Source organism: Podarcis erhardii (genome assembly GCF_964252035.2).
Source record: "Podarcis erhardii genome assembly, chromosome: 13".
Classification (NCBI taxonomy): Eukaryota; Metazoa; Chordata; class Lepidosauria; order Squamata; family Lacertidae; genus Podarcis; species Podarcis erhardii.
The window spans coordinates 36,793,577-36,811,427 of NC_138502.1; the positions used below are offsets into that span (position 1 = coordinate 36,793,577).

Sequence of the window (17,851 nt, forward strand, 5' to 3'; positions counted from 1 at the left end):
CATGGAGAGAATATGTGTATGCACAATGTTTATTTTTCCTCAGGAGCACTGACAGAACTGTACAAAACTAGGGATCTAGTTTGAGAAGCTCAAGGCTGCGGTGATTGGATCCCTCCATTTCGCCCTCTGTTGCCGGAATCCACTAGCTACCCAACGTAAGGCAATTTCTTAGCCCACCCTGCGGGCTAAAACTGGGGAAACCTGTGTCCACTTCAAAGTGGAGATTTCACATTATGGCTTGCTTCTTCATACACCCACCTCCCCAATCCCTGATCCTGAAAAATTAAATATCAGGGAGAGCAGTTTGAACATGGGTTTTCCCTGAGTTTTCTATGGTTTAATAGTAGCACATCGTCATCATCATCCTTCATATGAACCCTTGTCTGCAGCTTGGGGTGATGCAGCCCAGACACAGGTTTAGCACAGCCTTGTAAATAAGTCCACTAAAGTTACTAGACTGCCATTTATTTATCTTTTTCCTAGTGCAGGGTTGGAGCTCTTGCATCCTTCCTGGGTTGCCTGGCATAGGAGTGATGGAGAACTCTGTGCCAGCCAGTTTACTTACCTGCACGCCACTCCTCCTTACCCAAGCTAGCACACCTCACCTGCTATCTATGAGAATGTGCCAAATTCTTCACCATGCCTCTTTCCCTTCCTAATTAAATATACACCCCACCTTTCCTCCACGGAGTGCAAGGTGGCCTACAGGGGACTCCCAGGCAATCTTCTGTCCAGGCGTTGGCCAAAGGACTCCAGCATATCTGGAGAATATGGGCCTTAACTCATGCAGAGTTGAAGGGAATTCTGGGTCTTACTCAGGTTATACCACTGTATTGTCCAGGACCTCATGCTGCAGATACGTTCACATTCTCTGACTCAGTCTAGACCCAGAGGCGGCTGCTTTAGCTGAGCTGCTGCAGGCCAAGGAGAGGTTTGCAGTATATCAGCTAAAGGGAGGCGCTGTGCCCAGCAGTAGAGCATCTCCTGTGCATGCAGAAGCCCCCGGGGGGTGATCCCTGGCATCTCCAGGTAGGGCTGGGAGAGACCCCCAGCCTGAATCCCTAGAGAGCCACTGCCAGTCAGTAAGAAATTACTGAGCTGGATGGACCAGTGGTCATTAGCTCAGTATAAGGCAGCTTTCTATGACTTCTGTTGATTCCTACAAGCAGGGCAGAGCTACTGGTCCAATTTGCCTTCAGAACTCCCAAGCACCCTTTTTTGCTACAGTATTTTGAACCAGGGCTAGGGGGACTGTGAGCTCCATCTGATGGTTTTGGGGATTTAGTGCAGGGTGGAGATGGAGAAACTGATCCCTCCTCGTGTCTCCTATGCTATGCAGAATTAATGACACCGAGGCGCCAATGCTGGCGACAAGGTGAGAGCGCCTAATTCCAGATCTACAGAATCAGCCAGCAAAAGAAATGTACCTATTTCCTTGTGAGAAGTGCAGGGCAATCCCAACAAAATGAAACCAGGAAACTATTATTCCATAGTATAATAAAGGTAAAGGGACCCCTGACCATTAGGTCCAGTCATGGCCAACTCTGGGGTTGCGGCGCTCATCTCGCTTTATTGGCCGAGGGAGCCGGCGTACAGCTTCCAGGTCATGTGGCCAGCATGACTAAGCCGCTTCTGGCGAACCAGAGCAGCACACGGAAATGCCGTTTACCTTCCTGCTGGAGCAGTATCTATTTATCTACTTGCACTTGACGTGCTTTCGAACTGCTAGGTTGGCAGAAGCAGGGACAGAGGAACGGGGGCTCACCCCGTCGTGGGGATTCGAACCACCAACCTTCTGATCGGCAAGTCCTAGGCTCTGTGGTTTAACCCACGGCGCCAGCCACGTCCCCTTAGTATAATAGATCCACCTAAATCCCCAAACAGCCATACTGACATGGGCAGAGACAAGACATTCAGGGGCTCAGCCCTGTGATGTCTTGGTTCAGATTAGGTCAGTGTGTCCCACTCTCGCTCTCCCTTGAATCCAATTCACCACACACACCTGGAAGGCAGTCTGACCATGGTTGTTCTTGATCTCTTTGTTGGCTCCCCGGTACAGCAGGATGCGGGCACAGCTCTCCTGGGAGATAGGGGAGGGGGAGGAGAAAGAGAAGGAATGAATAAGGCACATCTTCCCTCCATCCTGTTCTCGGTGGACAAGTTGCCAGCAGCTAGCTCTAGCAGAGAGGGTTCACCTGTGGCACACCAAGTGCTGTGGGACTCTAACTCCCATCAGCCTCAGCCAGAACAGACAATGGTCAGGGATGATGGGAGCTGTAGCCCAACAACCTATGGCAGTTTACAGGTTAGTGACCCCTGATCAAGAGATCTGCAAAGGTGCCAAGAATGTGTGTGCACCGGTAAGTCCCAAAATGGGTTAAATGAGATTAGAATTTATTACAAGACTACAGTGCAAAAAGTAATATTTACATCACTTGCTCTGCATGCTTCTGCTTCTGCCTCTGACCTCACCCACAACTGTCAAGTAACTCCTGGAAGGCTGCCCAGAAAAGAATCCAGTCCTTGGGCTGAAAAAGGTCCCCCAACCTTGCTCTGAGTTCAGCCCATACTACCTATTACTTGAAGGATAGTGCAAGGGTTGTTAAAGGTAAAGGGACTCCTGACCATTAGGTCCAGTCGTGGCTGACTCTGGGGTTGCGGCGCTCATCTCGCTTTATTGGCCGAGGGAGCTGGTGTACAGCTTCCGGGTCATGTGGCCAGCATGACTAAGCCACTTCTGGCGAACCAGAGCAGCGCACGGAAATGCCATTTACCTTCCCGCCGGAGTGGTACCTATTTATCTACTTGCACTTTGACGTGCTGTTGAACTGCTAGGTTGGCAGGAGCAGGGACCGAGCAACGGGAGCTCACCCCTTCGCAGGGATTTGAACCTGCCGACCTTCTGATCGGCAAGTCCTTGGCTCTGTGGTTTAACCCACAGCGCCACCCACGTGCGAGGGTTGTTACGACTGCTGGGTCTTTCTCACTGCCCTGCCACTGTTCACTTCCTTGCAAAAGGCAATTGGTGGTGCACTCAAGGCAGGACTTTAGGGCAGATGTCAAGAGCCCAACTCAGTGGAATGATCAGGAGAGCCACTAAATACAGCAGGGCTGTCTTATCACATGTTGAAGTCCACAAAGTAATACACATTGCCATCTAAAGAGAAGGTGGAGGGGCATAAGAGGAGACAGACTTTGTGCTGGTCATCATAACCTGCCTTGCCCCACCCTCCAGCCCTAGGAGCAACTGGAAAGAGAAGTTCAGGGATGCTTTTTTAAAAATAATTTGTTAAGTTGTGTGTCTTTGTTTCTCAATTTGTACTGTGTTATTTTATGCACTGTGACTTGCTGTTCTTTTTATTGATTACGGCTTAGAAATTATTCATTGTAATTGTTAAAGAGTGAATTTCTGTTTAATCATTATTTGCTGATAAGTAATTTTATTGTGTACTGTGATATTCTAACGGATTACTGAATATTGGTTTATTTGATACAAGTTGTTTATTTTAGAGTTATGGTTTTTAATGACATTTTTGTACTGGATCAGATTGTTATACGGCGTGTGATCTTTGTGGTTTCTTCAGCTTGAAAACAGCCCTGTGTATAGCAATATAGAAAAGCAAACTTAAAAGTGAAATGAAATGAAATAAGGCCTACAGTATAAAGTGACCTAACTGCAGCACCGGCAGCAACAGCGAAGAGGATGTCTATCAGGGTCTCTTTGAAATTGGACGGCAGGTCCTTGTTGGGCTTTGGCCGATGACCCAAAAAGGCAACCCCTGATTCAGTGCAATTCCTCCCTGCTACCTGCCCATTTCCCACAAGTTCCATCCCAAAGAGGAAAGGCAAACTTGGATTGAACACAGCAAAGGCATCGGCCTGACCATTCTCAAACTGTTGTATGTATGGGGGTTGGGGATCAATTTCGTCCACGTGTTAATGAAAAACTACCAAATGCACACTTCACAGAATCAAACCAGTATGTGAACCGAAACATAATCGTTCTTTGAAATCGACACTTCTCCGAATTTTGTGATGCAGTTCGCCAACCAGACAAGATGTACAAAAATGCATTATATATTAGGATTTATTTATTCATTTATTTTGCACAATTGTGTATTGCCGGGGGGGGGGGTGTGCAATACAACGCTGACCAATTTTCACGAGAATTTTTTTTTTAATTAAACAAATCACAAATTGCTGCAGGAAAGTGGAGAAACCCAAATTTAAAGATTTGGAAAAACGAGAAACCAAATCAGAGAGAGATGCCCATCCCTACAGGGCGTGTTATATGTGTTGCATCTTCTTTTTCTACTTCCGCCATTCCTACCTTGTTGTAGAGTGCGCAGATGTGTAGCGCCGTGTTTCCGGACGCATTCTGTGCCCCAGGCTCGGCGCCATAGAACAGCAAGTGCTCCAAGTGCTGTGAGTGTCCGTGCTGGCAGGCCTGGTACGTGGGGAAGCAGAGGTCAGGAATGGAAGATGTGGGCTAGATGGTCAGATGGACAGGTGCCAAGTCACAGCCACCCCCCTCAATCTTTAGGCTTGGAGCCAACCCTGGCAGGAGACACACACAGGATGTAAGGTGGGTAACCTAGCCCTCTGAAGCACACAGTCCAGGGCTGCCAGACAGGGCATCTCAAGAGTGCCTGGAAGCTTGGCCGCTGTATGCAGGCCCTTACCTGGTGTATCTCTTGCCAGCCATTCTCGTCAGTGGCGCCAATGTGTGCTCGGTTGTAGAGCAGAAGCTCGCAGCAGCGCGGGTCACCTCCAACCATAGCTGTGTGGTAGAGCGGAGTCAGCCCGCGGCGGTCCTTGTAATTGGGTGAGCCTCCCAGGTCCAAGAGTGCCTGCGGGAGGAAGACAGGCCGGCGTGAATGGCAAAGGCAGGTTCGGCCCAGGGTTGTTTCATGCCCCTTGAGGAATGAAACATATTGCTCCTCTTGCAGTAGCTTATTGTATGGGCTTTTGAAGGTGCACCTGTTTACACAGGCATTGTCTTGCATCATAATAATAATAATAATAATAATAATAATAATAATAATAATAATAATAATAATTTATTTATACCCCGCCCATCTGGCTGGGTTTTCCCCAGCCACTCTGGGTGGCTCCCAACAGAATATTAAAAACACGATAAAACATCAAACATTAGCACATTCCCATTCTTTTAATAATTTTTGGTCTGATTGTCCCCATATGAATGCTGTGATGTCCTAAAGAGTATATGAAAAAACATTGTTCTGGAGTAAGCATATTGGTATGTAACGAATGAAGCTTTGCAGGGTTAAATAAAGAGGAAAATGGTGTAAAAAGTATAAAGATAGAGGTAATCTATATTAGACACAACAATTTGAGCAAAAATTTTGAGGTCTTAGAACAAAGGAAGGAAGTCAATATGTGTATATGCACGTAATGATTAGAATGATGATATGGTTTTATTTGTAGATGTGTGTATTGTTTTGTTTTTTGTGTTTTTCCCCTCTTGTGTTTTGTTTTTCTTGTTTGTACTGTTTTATTTTGGATTCAATGTTTGTAATTTTTGTTGTAAATTTGCATTGAAAATATTTATATTTTTTAAAAAATCAAACATTGAAAACTTCCCTAAACAGGGCTGCCCTCAGATTTCTTTGAAAAGTCAGATAGTTGTTCTAAAGAATCATGGCAAGAAAAATTGATGGACTATGCAGAACTGGCAAAATTGACATATAGGTTACGGGACAAGGATAACTGTGACTTTAAGGATGAATGGGAACCTTTTACAAAGTATTTGAAGACGCAACAAAGCGAACTGGACTCCTTGGCAGGTTTTGAATAAACATTCACAATTTTTTTTTACTGATAACAATTAGCTAAACAGTTTGAAGATCTACACAATTCTGTAACATGCAGAAAATAGCGTTATTGGAGAAACCAAAGACTGGAACTGAGGGAAGTCGGGGGGTGGGGTGGGAGGATAGGTTTTGTGGGGGGGGAGGGGGGAGGGAGGAAAAACGGGCGGGGGGATAAGGATATGTTTTTGGAAAATATGTTTTGTTATAACTTTGAATAAATAAATAAATAAAAGAAAAGTCAGATAGTTTTTTATTTCTTTGACATCACATGGGAGGGCGTTCCACAGGGTGGGCACCACTACCGAGAAGGCCCTCTGCCTGGTTCCCTGTAACTTCACTTCTTGCAGTGAGGGAACCACCAGAAGGCCCTCGGAGCTGGACTTCAGTGTCCGGGCTGAACGATGGGGGTGGAGACGCCCCTTCTTGACTTGAACCTCCTGTTTTAATTTCTGCACTGTTTTAATTGGATTGTTTTATTGCATATTTTAATCACATGTGCTCATACCTCAACGTTTGTGTCATTGATTTTTATTATTGCATACTGCTTAGAAACCTATTTTTTGGCATGAAGCAATATATACATTAAGAGTTATGATTATGATTAATAACAACATAGGATTGTAGAGTTGGAAAGGACCCCGAGGGTCATCTAATCCAACCCCCTGCAATTCAGGAATCTCAACTAAAGAGTGGCTGGGGAAAGCCAGCCAGATGGGCAGGGTATTGATAATAAAATTATTATTGTTGTTGTTGTTGTAAAGCATCCATGACACATAGCCATCCAACCTCTGCTTAAAAACCTCCAAGGAAGGAGAGTCCACAACTTCCCAAGGGAGTCCATTCCACTATTACTGTCTGGGGCAAGTGCCAAAGGGGAGCAAGAATCATAGAATCATAGAATCATAGAGTTGGAAGAGACCACAAGGGCCATCGAGTCCAACCCCCTGCCAAGCAGGAAACACCATCAGAGCACTCCTGACATATGGTTGTCAAGCCTCTGCTTAAAGACCTCCAAAGAAGGAGACTCCACCACACTCCTTGGCAGCAAATTCCACTGTCGAACAGCTCTTACTGTCAGGAAGTTCTTCCTAATGTTTAGGTGGAATCTTCTTTCTTGTAGTTTGGATCCATTGCTCCGTGTCCGCTTCTCTGGAGCAGCAGAAAACAACCTTTCTCCCTCCTCTAGGTGACATCCTTTTATATATTTGAACATGGCTATCATATCACCCCTTAACCTCCTCTTCTCCAGGCTAAACATGCCCAGCTCCCTTAGCCGTTCCTCATAAGGCATCGTTTCCAGGCCTTTGACCATTTTGGTTGCCCTCCTCTGGACACGTTTCAGTTTGTCCGTGTCCTTCTTGAACTGTGGTGCCCAGAACTGGACACAGTACTCCAGGTGAGGTCTGACCAGAGCAGAATACAGTGGCACTATTACTTCCCTTGATCTAGATGCAATACTCCTATTGAAAGAAAGGAAGAGCCAGAGATCGTTGAAAGGCTCTCAGTTCCGGCGCATGAGAAAATAACTTAGCTGATCAACATGCAGCCTCCAAAAGCGTGACTCCTCCAAAAGTGCAGGCAGTGGCTCTCCCCACAAAACATGCACCATAGCTGTGGTCTTTTAAATGACAGCCTACCGAACATGGTAGCCCCTGCGCAGAGACACACTGTGGATCCACAGACTGAAAGCCAGAGTGGCCCCTTCTGTGACCCTTTGGCTAGCAAATTCAGCTGGCATGGAAACCCCACCATATTGGATTGTGCTTAACAGGGAACCCAGAAGATCTGCACGCGACACAAATCCTGGCATTAGCTTGGCAGTTTCTTGCGGCAGCGACCCATCCCAGCAAAATATTGTAAGAGCCTCCAGGAAGATCTGGCCCTGACATGAGAATGTAAGATGCTTTGAGCAGGGACGGCTCTTCTCATACTTCTCATATATGCTTATATATAACAACAAAAGCATAAGGAGTCGGGAAGGTGGAGGAGATATGCTGCCGCTGACATTTTCTTCCGCTCCCACATCTTTATTCTCACATCTCCCAGTACAGTACTGAGAAGGAATTGGCAATTGGCATTACCATCAGGGCTGGGTAGTGGTGGGAGCACACAGCTTTGTGTAGTGCTGTGGCTCCATCTCTCGCCCGGAAGTCTATGTGGGCACCGCCAAGGCATAGCAGCCGGATCACATCGATGGTCCCATCCAGCTGGGCAGCTAACGTCAAAGGCGTCTCTGCAGGGAAACCACAGGGTTACTATTGTGAGGAGAGGGGCGGGTTGTGTGGTGGGCACCCCAGGCTCCCCAACTCCTCCGCTTTGTGTGCCCCCTCGATAGTTACCGCCAGTGTCGGAATCATGGTAATTAGGATCCAGCCCTTTGTCCAGGAGCCGCGCCACTTTCTCGGCCGAGCCATGCTGAACGTACTCCAGGAACTTCTTCAATCCCGTCTGGGGAAAGAGTTGCCGGTGACAGCCATTGTGGGGAGGGAAAAGGGGGTGGGGGACAGAATACTGCAGGTTGAAAAGAGGAACACAGTAGAGCTGGGCCTCACGCTTAAGCCTCCCAGAGTGTCTTGCGGGCACGAGGGGCTCAAGCAGGGATACAGATGTTTCCTGCCTTCATTTCCATGGAGAGTCCCAGGTGTGCATTCTTTTGCATTCTGGCTTATTAAATGCAACCTTATAAATAAGCTCACGAAAGTTACTAGCCTGTTTATTTAACTAGCCTGCTAAGAAACTACAGTGGTACCTCGGGTTAAGAACTTAATTTGTTCCAGAGGTCCGTTCTTAACCTGAAACTGTTCTTAACCTGAAGCACCACTTTAGCTAATGGGGCCTCCCGCTGCTGCCGCGCAGCTGCCGCACGATTTCTGTTCTCATTCTGAAGCAAAGTTCTTAACCCGAGGTACTATTTCTGGGTTAGCGGAGTCTGTAACCTGAAGCGTCTGTAACCTGAAGTGTCTGTAACCTGAAGCGTCTGTAACCCGAGGTACCACTGTAATGGCTTGCAGCTCTATGCTAGCTCTGAAGCAGCGAAGGGGTGGCTTTTAAGTAAACCGGAATACTCTCATAATCTGTCTGATCTGCACAGTATTTCCATAACAGAGCATACACGGCAACGGAGCTGGAATGCTGAAACTGTACTAAAATACGGGATTTTTAAAGCCAGCTGCTCTCCGGACAGAGATTTTTATTTCTATGGGGGGTTTGGTGAAGTGGGGGGTGGAGATGTTGAAAGGTCTCTCTTCTCTCACCTTAGTGTGGAGTTTTGCCAGCTGCTTCTCATCCAAGTTGGTCTGCTTGTAAACTCGGGTCTTGTAGCGGAACTGGAAGAAGTGAGGAAAGGGGAGAGAGGGGGCTGTTACTGCAGTTACACATCATGACACCTAACCATCTCTGCAGAGGCATGTCCCTCAACTCTAATCTCACACTTCCATAAGAAGCTCTCAGGGTGCTTCAAGCAAGATGAATTTCCCACACAGAAATCACTTCTATACAAGGACCTTCAAGTGTGGTTCGTCACTGAGGGAGACTAGGACATGTGTCAGGCAGGCAGTACATGCTCTGTCACGTGTGGCAAAACTAAATACAATTTCCTCAGTGCCCTCCAGCGTTTCACATATTACAAAAGGGATACATTGCCATACTTCTCACATCCCAGTTCTTATGCCGGGGTTACTGCCTAAGATAGGGAAGGTCCCCTCCACACTGAATACAGAACATAGGAAGCTTGCGTTATATCAAGTAAGATCAATGGTCTATCTGGCTCAGTATTGATGCCAGCTTTTTTGGACTACAAGTCCCATCAGCCACAGCCTGGGGATGATAGGAGTTGTAGTCCAAAAAAAAAAAACCCTTTAAGGCACCAGATTGGGGAAGGCTGGTTGGTGTACATGGACTGGCAGACGTGGTCCAGGATTTCAGGCAGAAGCCCACCCTGGAGATATCAGGACTGAACCTGGGACCTTCTACATGCCAAGCACATGCTCTGTCACTTGAGCTACAGCTGCTCCCCAGTTCTCTTCTCCACCTGATATGTCCTCTGCATCCATTCACTCTGCCACAATGTGACCTGAACTGTTTTAAAAGCCAGCAGGGTGTTGATTCTTTTTGTTAAAGCTATGCTAGAAAAACTTGACCGTTGCACACTGCACAGTAAACACTTCTAAGTGAACTTCATCAGCTGAAATATGTGAAATGGCTGCAGAGCACGCAGTACTTTAGAGCACGACGTGCCACTTTCATGTCCAGGCATTTCCATGCAGGTGCACTAGAAACAAGGCAGATCCACACCATACATTCAATGCCTCTTTGGGGATGTGGGTGGCGCTGTGGGTTAAACCACAGAGCCTAGGGCTTGCCGATCAGGTCGGTGGTTCGAATCCCTGTGACGGGGTGAGCTCCCGTTGCTCAGTCCCTGCTCCTGCCCACCTAGCAGTTCGAAAGCACGTCAAAGTGCAAGTAGATATATAGGTACCGCTCCGGCGGGAAGGTAAATGGCGTTTCCGTGTGCTGCTCTGTTTCGCCAGAAGTGGCTTAGTCATGCTAGCCACATGACCCGGAAGCTGTACACCAGCTCCCTCGGCCAATAATAGCTTCAAGTTCCAGGCACCCTTAACAAACTAGAGTTCCCAGGATTATTTAGGAGACATAATGTGCTTTAAATGTGCGCCGGATGCCCTTGAAATGTATGGGGTGGATCTGCCCAATGTGTCTGGCCCTCCACGCAACCACAGATTTAACATCTATAGATCTGGAAGAAGAATGTCAACTCCAGATATCTGTATGATTCAGTACCTCCCACTCTTCAAGTAGTGCCTCGAGACATATCTATTTTCTCAAGTCTTCTCTAATTCGCTGGATTCATCTCTCTCTCTCTTGCTCCCCCCCACACCTTCCTTTGCCTCATATGAGTCTATATATTTAGAATGCAAGCCTATGGTTTCATCATTGCTAATCTTAGGTTTTATACTGAATGCATACTGGGGCAGATCCAGAGGCAGCAAGTCATTCTTCAGTTTCATTTGAAATCAATGGGATAGATTAGTCATTACAAAGTCTTGTTGATTTCAGTGGGGCGGGGCGGCGGCGGCGGCTCCAGCTTCACTAACTTCTGGATCCAACTCACCACATGTTTTTATTGAGAGTTGATGTATTGATAGGTATCCTTGATGTGTGGCTATGCACTCGTGAAACAGACAATTTTGTGATATACATCATGTGTTGGGTCCAGCTAAGTTTTACTCAGGGTAGATGCACTGAAATTAATGGACCTCAGTTGATGGCCTAGTTGGCTAAAGCGTCATGCTGATAACACCAAGGTTGCAGGTTTGATCCCTGTATGGGACAGCTGCATATTCCTGCATTGCAAGGGGTTTGACTAGATGACCCTCAGGGTCTCTTCCAACTCTATGATTCTAAGTTAATTGTGTCCATTAGTTTCACTGGGTCTACTATGAGTGTAACTAACATTAGACACAACCCTTAACGGGACTTTGGTCTCATTTGGTCCCCTTCTCCTTTAGAGTTCCTTAGAGAGAAAGAGGGGAAAGTGGCAGATTGTAGGCCTGGGGTTTTTATCTGAATCAAACCTGCTGTGTGTGTGGCAAAAGGAGCTTTTATCCTTTGCCTCCCAAAGGGGGTCCTCAGTACCAGCAGTTTGCCCAAAACAAAGGACCCCTTGAAAAGGGCTACTCTGACCAGCAGTGGTTCTTCAGGTACTCAGACAGGGATTGTTCATATTACCAAGACCTGGCTCTTTTAAACTGGAGAATTCAAGGATTGAATGCAAGACCCTCTGCATGTATGGTATAGTGATAGTCCGTCCTCCAAAATTAGTATATGTCCTTCATGTAGCCTACAAATCTAGATTACAAATCTAGGGTCCTTCCAACTAGGGACATACAATTAACATTCCCACATATTATTTTGATGTGACACATTTAATTCAAATTTGTCACTCTTTATTTCCCAAACATCATCCTCATCCTCATTATTTTTATTATTATTTCTAATGACCAATGAGTATTTGCATGTGTTATGAATGCGGTTACTTGAAAAATATTGCCTGTACTGTTGTCATGACAGTACATGGAAGAGAAGCACCAGGAATATCTGTTGGGATTTTGTTTGTGTTTTTCCAGAGAGTGGATGGTATTGGGACAGAGCTACTTACAAAGTGTATTTGCTCATCCACCATTATTTCTTATCAAACAGGTCTGGCATGTTTTTGTAGTTTCCAAAACTTGCAAGACCCATTTGGTCAAAGATTATGAGGGACTAAAATAAAAATAAATAAAAATGACTGTTTCTACTATATGTTACAAGGGGTCTATCATACCAATTTTAACTATCTTCCCTCTACCTCCCAACTATCTTAAAACAAAACAATTATCTGTCTCCAGATTTAAGTTGATAAAGGTTGGAGGGAAAGACATCCAACTTTCAAAACACTGAGTAAAAGGCTTCACCCTTTTATTTAAAATAGTCATATTTTCTCTTATTGCCTGACAAAAGGCCTACAAGGCAACTGACATGCTTGGTTCACACATAATGCTAAGCTATGGTTTGTTGAGTCAAAGTGTGGTTTGTTAGAATGCTTGAACCTAACTCAGTAGATTAAGCATGGTTTATCTTTCTAGCAACAAATCATGATGTAAACCAATGGTTTGTGGCTTGTTCTAACTATGGTTTGGTGTTATGTTCAAAATGGACAACCTTGGTTTGTTGGATCATTTCACTCCATATGCTTGACAAGCTACAGAAGCCAAGGGGAAGAACAGCTGAAGAAGAAACCAAGTTCTAGAGAAAAAAGCTGTGGCTTCTTTTCTTGTCTGTGGGACGACTCTTGTGGCTCAAGCCATGGTTAAAGCAAATTATGGTTTAGCTTCATGTGAAAACGCAAAGAGAAAATTAAACACCCACTAAACATAATATTTTAAGGCAGTTGGGGCCTAAGGACAACTGGGACTGTGTGCAATTATAGAAAATGCTCTTTCCCTATTGCCTGCTGCCTGCTGCTCAATGACTGGGCTGGTGGTGAATAAGGGTTTGCTGCACCCTGGAACTGCATGGCCTGGTAACCAGGACCAAATAGTCCCAGGTATAGGATCTTCTCCTCACCCAGGTACCTGGGCAATTACTCACTGCTTCTCAACAGCAGTGGTGCATAACTGATGAAAAACTTTAGAGGGTGGGAATGATGATATGATCACTGCCTAGTCTTGTGGTGGGAGAAGGGGCACCCAGAGGAAATAATCTTCCTAGCAGAGTCTTCCAAATCATGTCTGAGCCTCTGTTGATCTTAATGATATTAGCACTTTCGTTGGCTCTGCTTTTTAACTCTGCTTTGTATTATTTATACAACTGGTCATTGTAAGCTGCCTTGAGGGGCTGAAAGGACAATAAAAATATTTTATAAATAAAAGCATTTTAAAAGCATGCGTGTGTGTATTGGGGCGGGGGATAGCACTGACATCTCCTTTGCAACAGTTTTACACGGCCTGGGCTATTTGTTTTTATATTGGCTCCCAAAGGCTCAATGTCCCCTTTCCGTTGGCAGTCCTCCCTTCTGACTACAGTATGCTGAAGGACCAGCAGACTTACCTCCAGGTAGGGCACTCCCTTCTCGAAACTCTGTGGGTACTCGCGCAATAGGCGCTCTTCGTCCAGGAATTTGGCATCCCGCCCATTGGTGGCTGGCTGGAAAAGCCCATAGTTCAGCACGTCCTTGAGGCTTTCATTGAGAGTGCAGAGGATCTGTTGCTTTGCCACCCAGATGGCCGCATCAGGGTTGAAACGTAGGCATTTCTGAAATGGTTTTGGGCCAGTGGGAGAGGGAGGGGTGGAATTGAGAGCAAAAGGAATGCATCAAAATGGCACAAAGTGGCACCTTGTTTTGAGTTTGCTCTAAAGCAGTGTTTCGGCCCTTTTAAATCTGGTTTATTGATCCACATCCTCTCTATCTTCCAAGGGACTCAAGGCAGCTTACAGCATTCTGCTCCCCATTTTATCCTCACTACAACCCTGTGAGGTAGGCTAAGCCAAAGGACCTAGTGATCACTTGTCCAAGGTCATCCTTGGGCATCAAGGTCATCAAGCTTAATGGCTGAAAGGGGATTTGAACCTGGGTCTTGACCACTCTAATCACGATGCCACACTGGCTTAAAAAGAAAAGAAAAAAAGGATTTAATACTGATCTTTCTACATCCTGGGCTATAAATTTTGTGATGGTGGGCGGGGGGGGGGGGAGAGTGGTAAGATTACATAATGTGGGGAATGAGCACAGAAAAGTCAGGATCTAAAAAAGAGGTAGCTTAATAAATTTACAGTTTTTTGATTGTAGAACAAGATTGTACAAGAATATTCCTTTTGCTCAGCTAATTTAGTTCACAGAGAGGGGGCTCTTTGACCACCTGTCCCACGACAGTCATGTTGGGGAGAAACTATTATAAAGGTAATTTAACTGTCAGCACTCCCAGACCTTATGCATCTCACATCCACATCAGATATTTAAAGCTGGGAACTGTAGCTCTGCACGGTCAGCACCCTGAGCAAACTACAGTTCCCAAGACTTTCCATTACTGTTATAGTGCTATACTGTAATGGTTAAATGTATGGCATGGTTGTAGTTGTGAACAGATCCCGTAACTGGTTGCTGATGTTCACGGTAATTTTTTTAATAAAAAACCCCTTCTTAATAAAAATCAACGCTTTTCTGTTCATCCCAGCTGCCTTTGCGTTCATCAGCCAGGAGAACACTAGAATTATGTTTTCCCACACTGTTGTGCAGAATGCAGCCTGCGTATTTTCCATCTTATCTCCGCAAATGAAAGGGACTTTTTAAAAACGAAAAACAAAAAGCACTGTTAATTGAAAGTTGAAATCCAGGCTACGGGCCTGCAGTCTCCCTGAGGGGACAAAGTCCCTACAGGCCTCTTGCAGCTATTGCCTGGGGCAGGCCTAATTTCGAGTGATTCCTCAACAGAGAATTCCAGGCAAAATCTGAGAAGTAATACTGTACAGACATCGAGCTACCAAGAATTTCATCGTAAAACGAATTACAAGAATGGTGACAGAGGGCCTATCTGTAGGCAGCCTCTCTGTTTGTGTGTGTGGCAATGGCAGTGTCTGTTGTAATGCACTGTGTATGGGGTGTCTGCAAACCTGCTTCACCCCGGTCAAGTCTTTAGCTGACCCACACCTGACGTCATGTATGCCCTACATACAGTGGTGCCCCGCAAGACGAACGCCTCGCAAGACGGAAAACCCGCTAGACGAAAAGGTTTTCCGTTTTGGAGGCGCTTCGCAAAACGAATTTCCCTATGGGCTTGCTTCGCAAGACGAAAATGTCTTGCGAGTTCCTGCGGGGTTTTTTCCCTTTCCCCCCCTTTTCCTAAGCCCTAAGCCGCTTATCAGCTGATCCGCTAAAAGCCGCTAAACCGCTAATAGCGCTAATCCGCTAAGCTGTCAATGGGCTTGCTTCACAAGACGAAAAAACCGCTATACGAAGAGAATCGTGGAACGGATTAATTTCGTCTTGCGAGGCACCACTGTATGATGTCAGGTGTCGGGGTGGTGGGTGTGGCTTGCAAAGCAGTCTTATAGGCCAAATGCTGGGCCTTGCCGGCCAAATTAGGCCTGGTGGGCCTAATTAGGTGCGCAGGCCAGAGGTTCAACACCACAGGGATAGACAGTATATGTTGTCCCAAGTCTTCCCCTCACTGCCTCTGGATGTATTATTATTATTATTATTATTATTATTATTATTATTATTATCATCATCATCATCATCATCATCATGCCCTTCACCCAGGTGGGCTACGGCAATTTAAAATACAACACCAAGAGTAAGCAACATGTACTTTTCTTTCATCCCCGATGCGCTGTCACTGCCTATCCTGACAGGCAGGCAAGACACAACGCCTCACCCATCAAGGAAATTGCTAGGTTGAGAACGCAACATGCCAACTTGATTACTCCGATTTACATTTGCGGCAGGGGCATTTGAGCCGCGCGTGGCCCAGGCCACGTCCAAAGGGATGGTTCCCTGAGTCTGAGGCATGCTCCGTCAGCAACAGCGCCTGCCAGTCACTGGGTGCATGCGCCCCATGGCCTCCTCTGCCACATGCAGCGGCTGTAGGAAACGTGTGGGTATCCGTGATGAGGGTGCAACGGGCCAGAATGGCAACATATTTATACAAAACGGACCCACACATAGTACTCTTGCAGGAAACTTGTAAAGCAGACAGGAAAAAAACTCCTTATTTACACAGTCAAGGGTCGGTTTCTGATTTGATCTGCTTTTCCTTAAGACGTCCCTACTTTCATTGGAGAAATGTTGGAAGGTAGGCATTTGACTCAACTGGGACTGGTGTTCCTGCCTTTTGCTCTTTTTACGGCACAAGGAGTTTCTCTGCATGGCTCTCAACTCACGTTAGCACCAATACTCTCTTTTTCCAACTACCTCCCTGCCGCCTTTCCTCACCCCTCCATCTTCCAGGGTCAGATTTGGGGAGTGGGGGGAGGGGAGGGGGTCATGAAGGGACAACCAGCCAGACACATGGTGGCAGTTCCATCCCTGTTTCCATGGTCACAACAATTTGTGATCTCTAGCAACGGTTTCCATGGTTGCCCCTGTGAATAGAAATGGGACCCAAGATGAAGGGGGAGAACAGCTTTAAAGAATCAGTAAAATGTTATGGGTTTGGGTGTTGCTGTTTTTTGGTGGGGACTCAGAAAAAAGAAAGGGGGCCTTCTCCAAAATAGTGTAGAACAAACAAACAATGGCCTTTGGGTAGCTTAATGTAATATTCACATTTTAAACCCCATCCTCCCAAACACTGCGTACACAGAGGAGAAGTGGTGTTATACATATATGGTGTGTGTTTGAATATGAAGATGCAGGAATAGAGGACTCAAACAGCAACGGCTAAGTGAAAGAGACTAAAGGTTATTTTAGCCAGCTCTCATTAAGTTTCCATCTGCCCTATTTATTTAAAGTACTTTCATGCCGCTTTTGACAGACATGGCTTGCCCCACAGAATTCTGGGAACTGCAGTTCATGAAGGGTGCTAAGAGATGCTAGCAGACCCCTATTCCCCTCACAAAACTACAAATTCCCAGAGCTCCCTGGGAAGAGGGACTGACTGTTAAACCGCTCTGGGAATTGTGACTGTGAGGGGAATAAGGGGCCACAGGGGGCGTCCCTGGCATTTCATCTGTACAATACTTGGGCCAACTCTGAACACCATCTAGAACAGACATGTATTCTTCTAGAACAGTGTTTCTCAAACTTGAGTCCCCAGCGGACTACAACTCCAGTCATCCCTAGCTGGCAGAATCATTGGCCAGGGGTGATGGGCGTTGTAGTCAAATAGATATTTGAGGTGATTTATAAATTATTGGGCCGTATCCAGCACTAGTTCTACCATTGGACATCATTAGCTTAAGTTCACTCATTTCAATGGAACTACTCAGCGGAAAACTTAGTTGGATACCGCCCATTGTTCTTATTGTAGACGTATGGCCATAAGTCCTACTTTGCTGAGGGAGGTGTTTTATTTGACAGACCTTTTTTTTTCCTTTTTTCTTTTTTGAAAGAATAGCAATTCCAATTCTGGTTTAAGGACAAAAAACCTTAAAGAGGGGGACCGGGGGGCGTGGAATGAAGTTGCATATCAACCACGGCGACCAGCTACATAGTGGATTAAGCAGCCATTCATGGGTCACCTGCTCATAGTCTCTCCTCTGCTGGAATGAAAAACACTACATTGCTATTTAAAGTATAGTCGTTATTTCTAAATGTGCATGTATGCATGCAAATTAGCAAATGCAAATTTGTTGCAAGAAGTGCATCTTCTTCTGTTTGGCAAAATTTACCCTTTAGTAGTAGTAGTAGCAGCAGCAGCAAGGCTGGTTCCAGGTTTCACCAGGCCCTTGGCAAAATGTCTTCTGATGTGCCCCCTCCTTCCACCTGGTAACAGCGACAGAGGTAGCTGTGGAAGGCTGCTCTCTCT

The 17,851-nt window shown here is 45.9% G+C and overlaps 1 protein-coding gene across 7 annotated transcripts in view; it reads right to left on the reverse strand.

Moving 5' to 3' along the window:
• Positions 1-17,851, reverse strand: part of SHANK1 (SH3 and multiple ankyrin repeat domains 1) — a 113,247-nt gene that overhangs the window by 61,583 nt on the left and 33,813 nt on the right. For 5 of the 7 annotated variants that reach the window (XR_014150684.1, XR_014150685.1, XM_081837564.1 and 2 more), the window contains exons 3-9: positions 13,440-13,643; positions 9,089-9,160; positions 8,174-8,282; positions 7,916-8,067; positions 4,683-4,850; positions 4,331-4,447; positions 2,003-2,080 (exon numbers count right to left, since the gene is read on the reverse strand). Coding sequence is in view for 5 of the 7 variants with exons in the window: in XM_081837564.1 (XP_081693690.1) it covers positions 2,003-2,080; positions 4,331-4,447; positions 4,683-4,850; positions 7,916-8,067; positions 8,174-8,282; positions 9,089-9,160; positions 13,440-13,643 (900 nt within the window). In the remaining 2 variants the exon portion in view is untranslated. Of the gene's footprint in view, positions 1-2,002; positions 2,081-4,330; positions 4,448-4,682; positions 4,851-7,915; positions 8,068-8,173; positions 8,283-9,088; positions 9,161-13,439; positions 13,644-15,822; positions 15,935-17,851 lie in introns of those variants that run through there. The other 2 variants (XM_081837565.1, XM_081837566.1) reach the window with 2 other exon arrangements.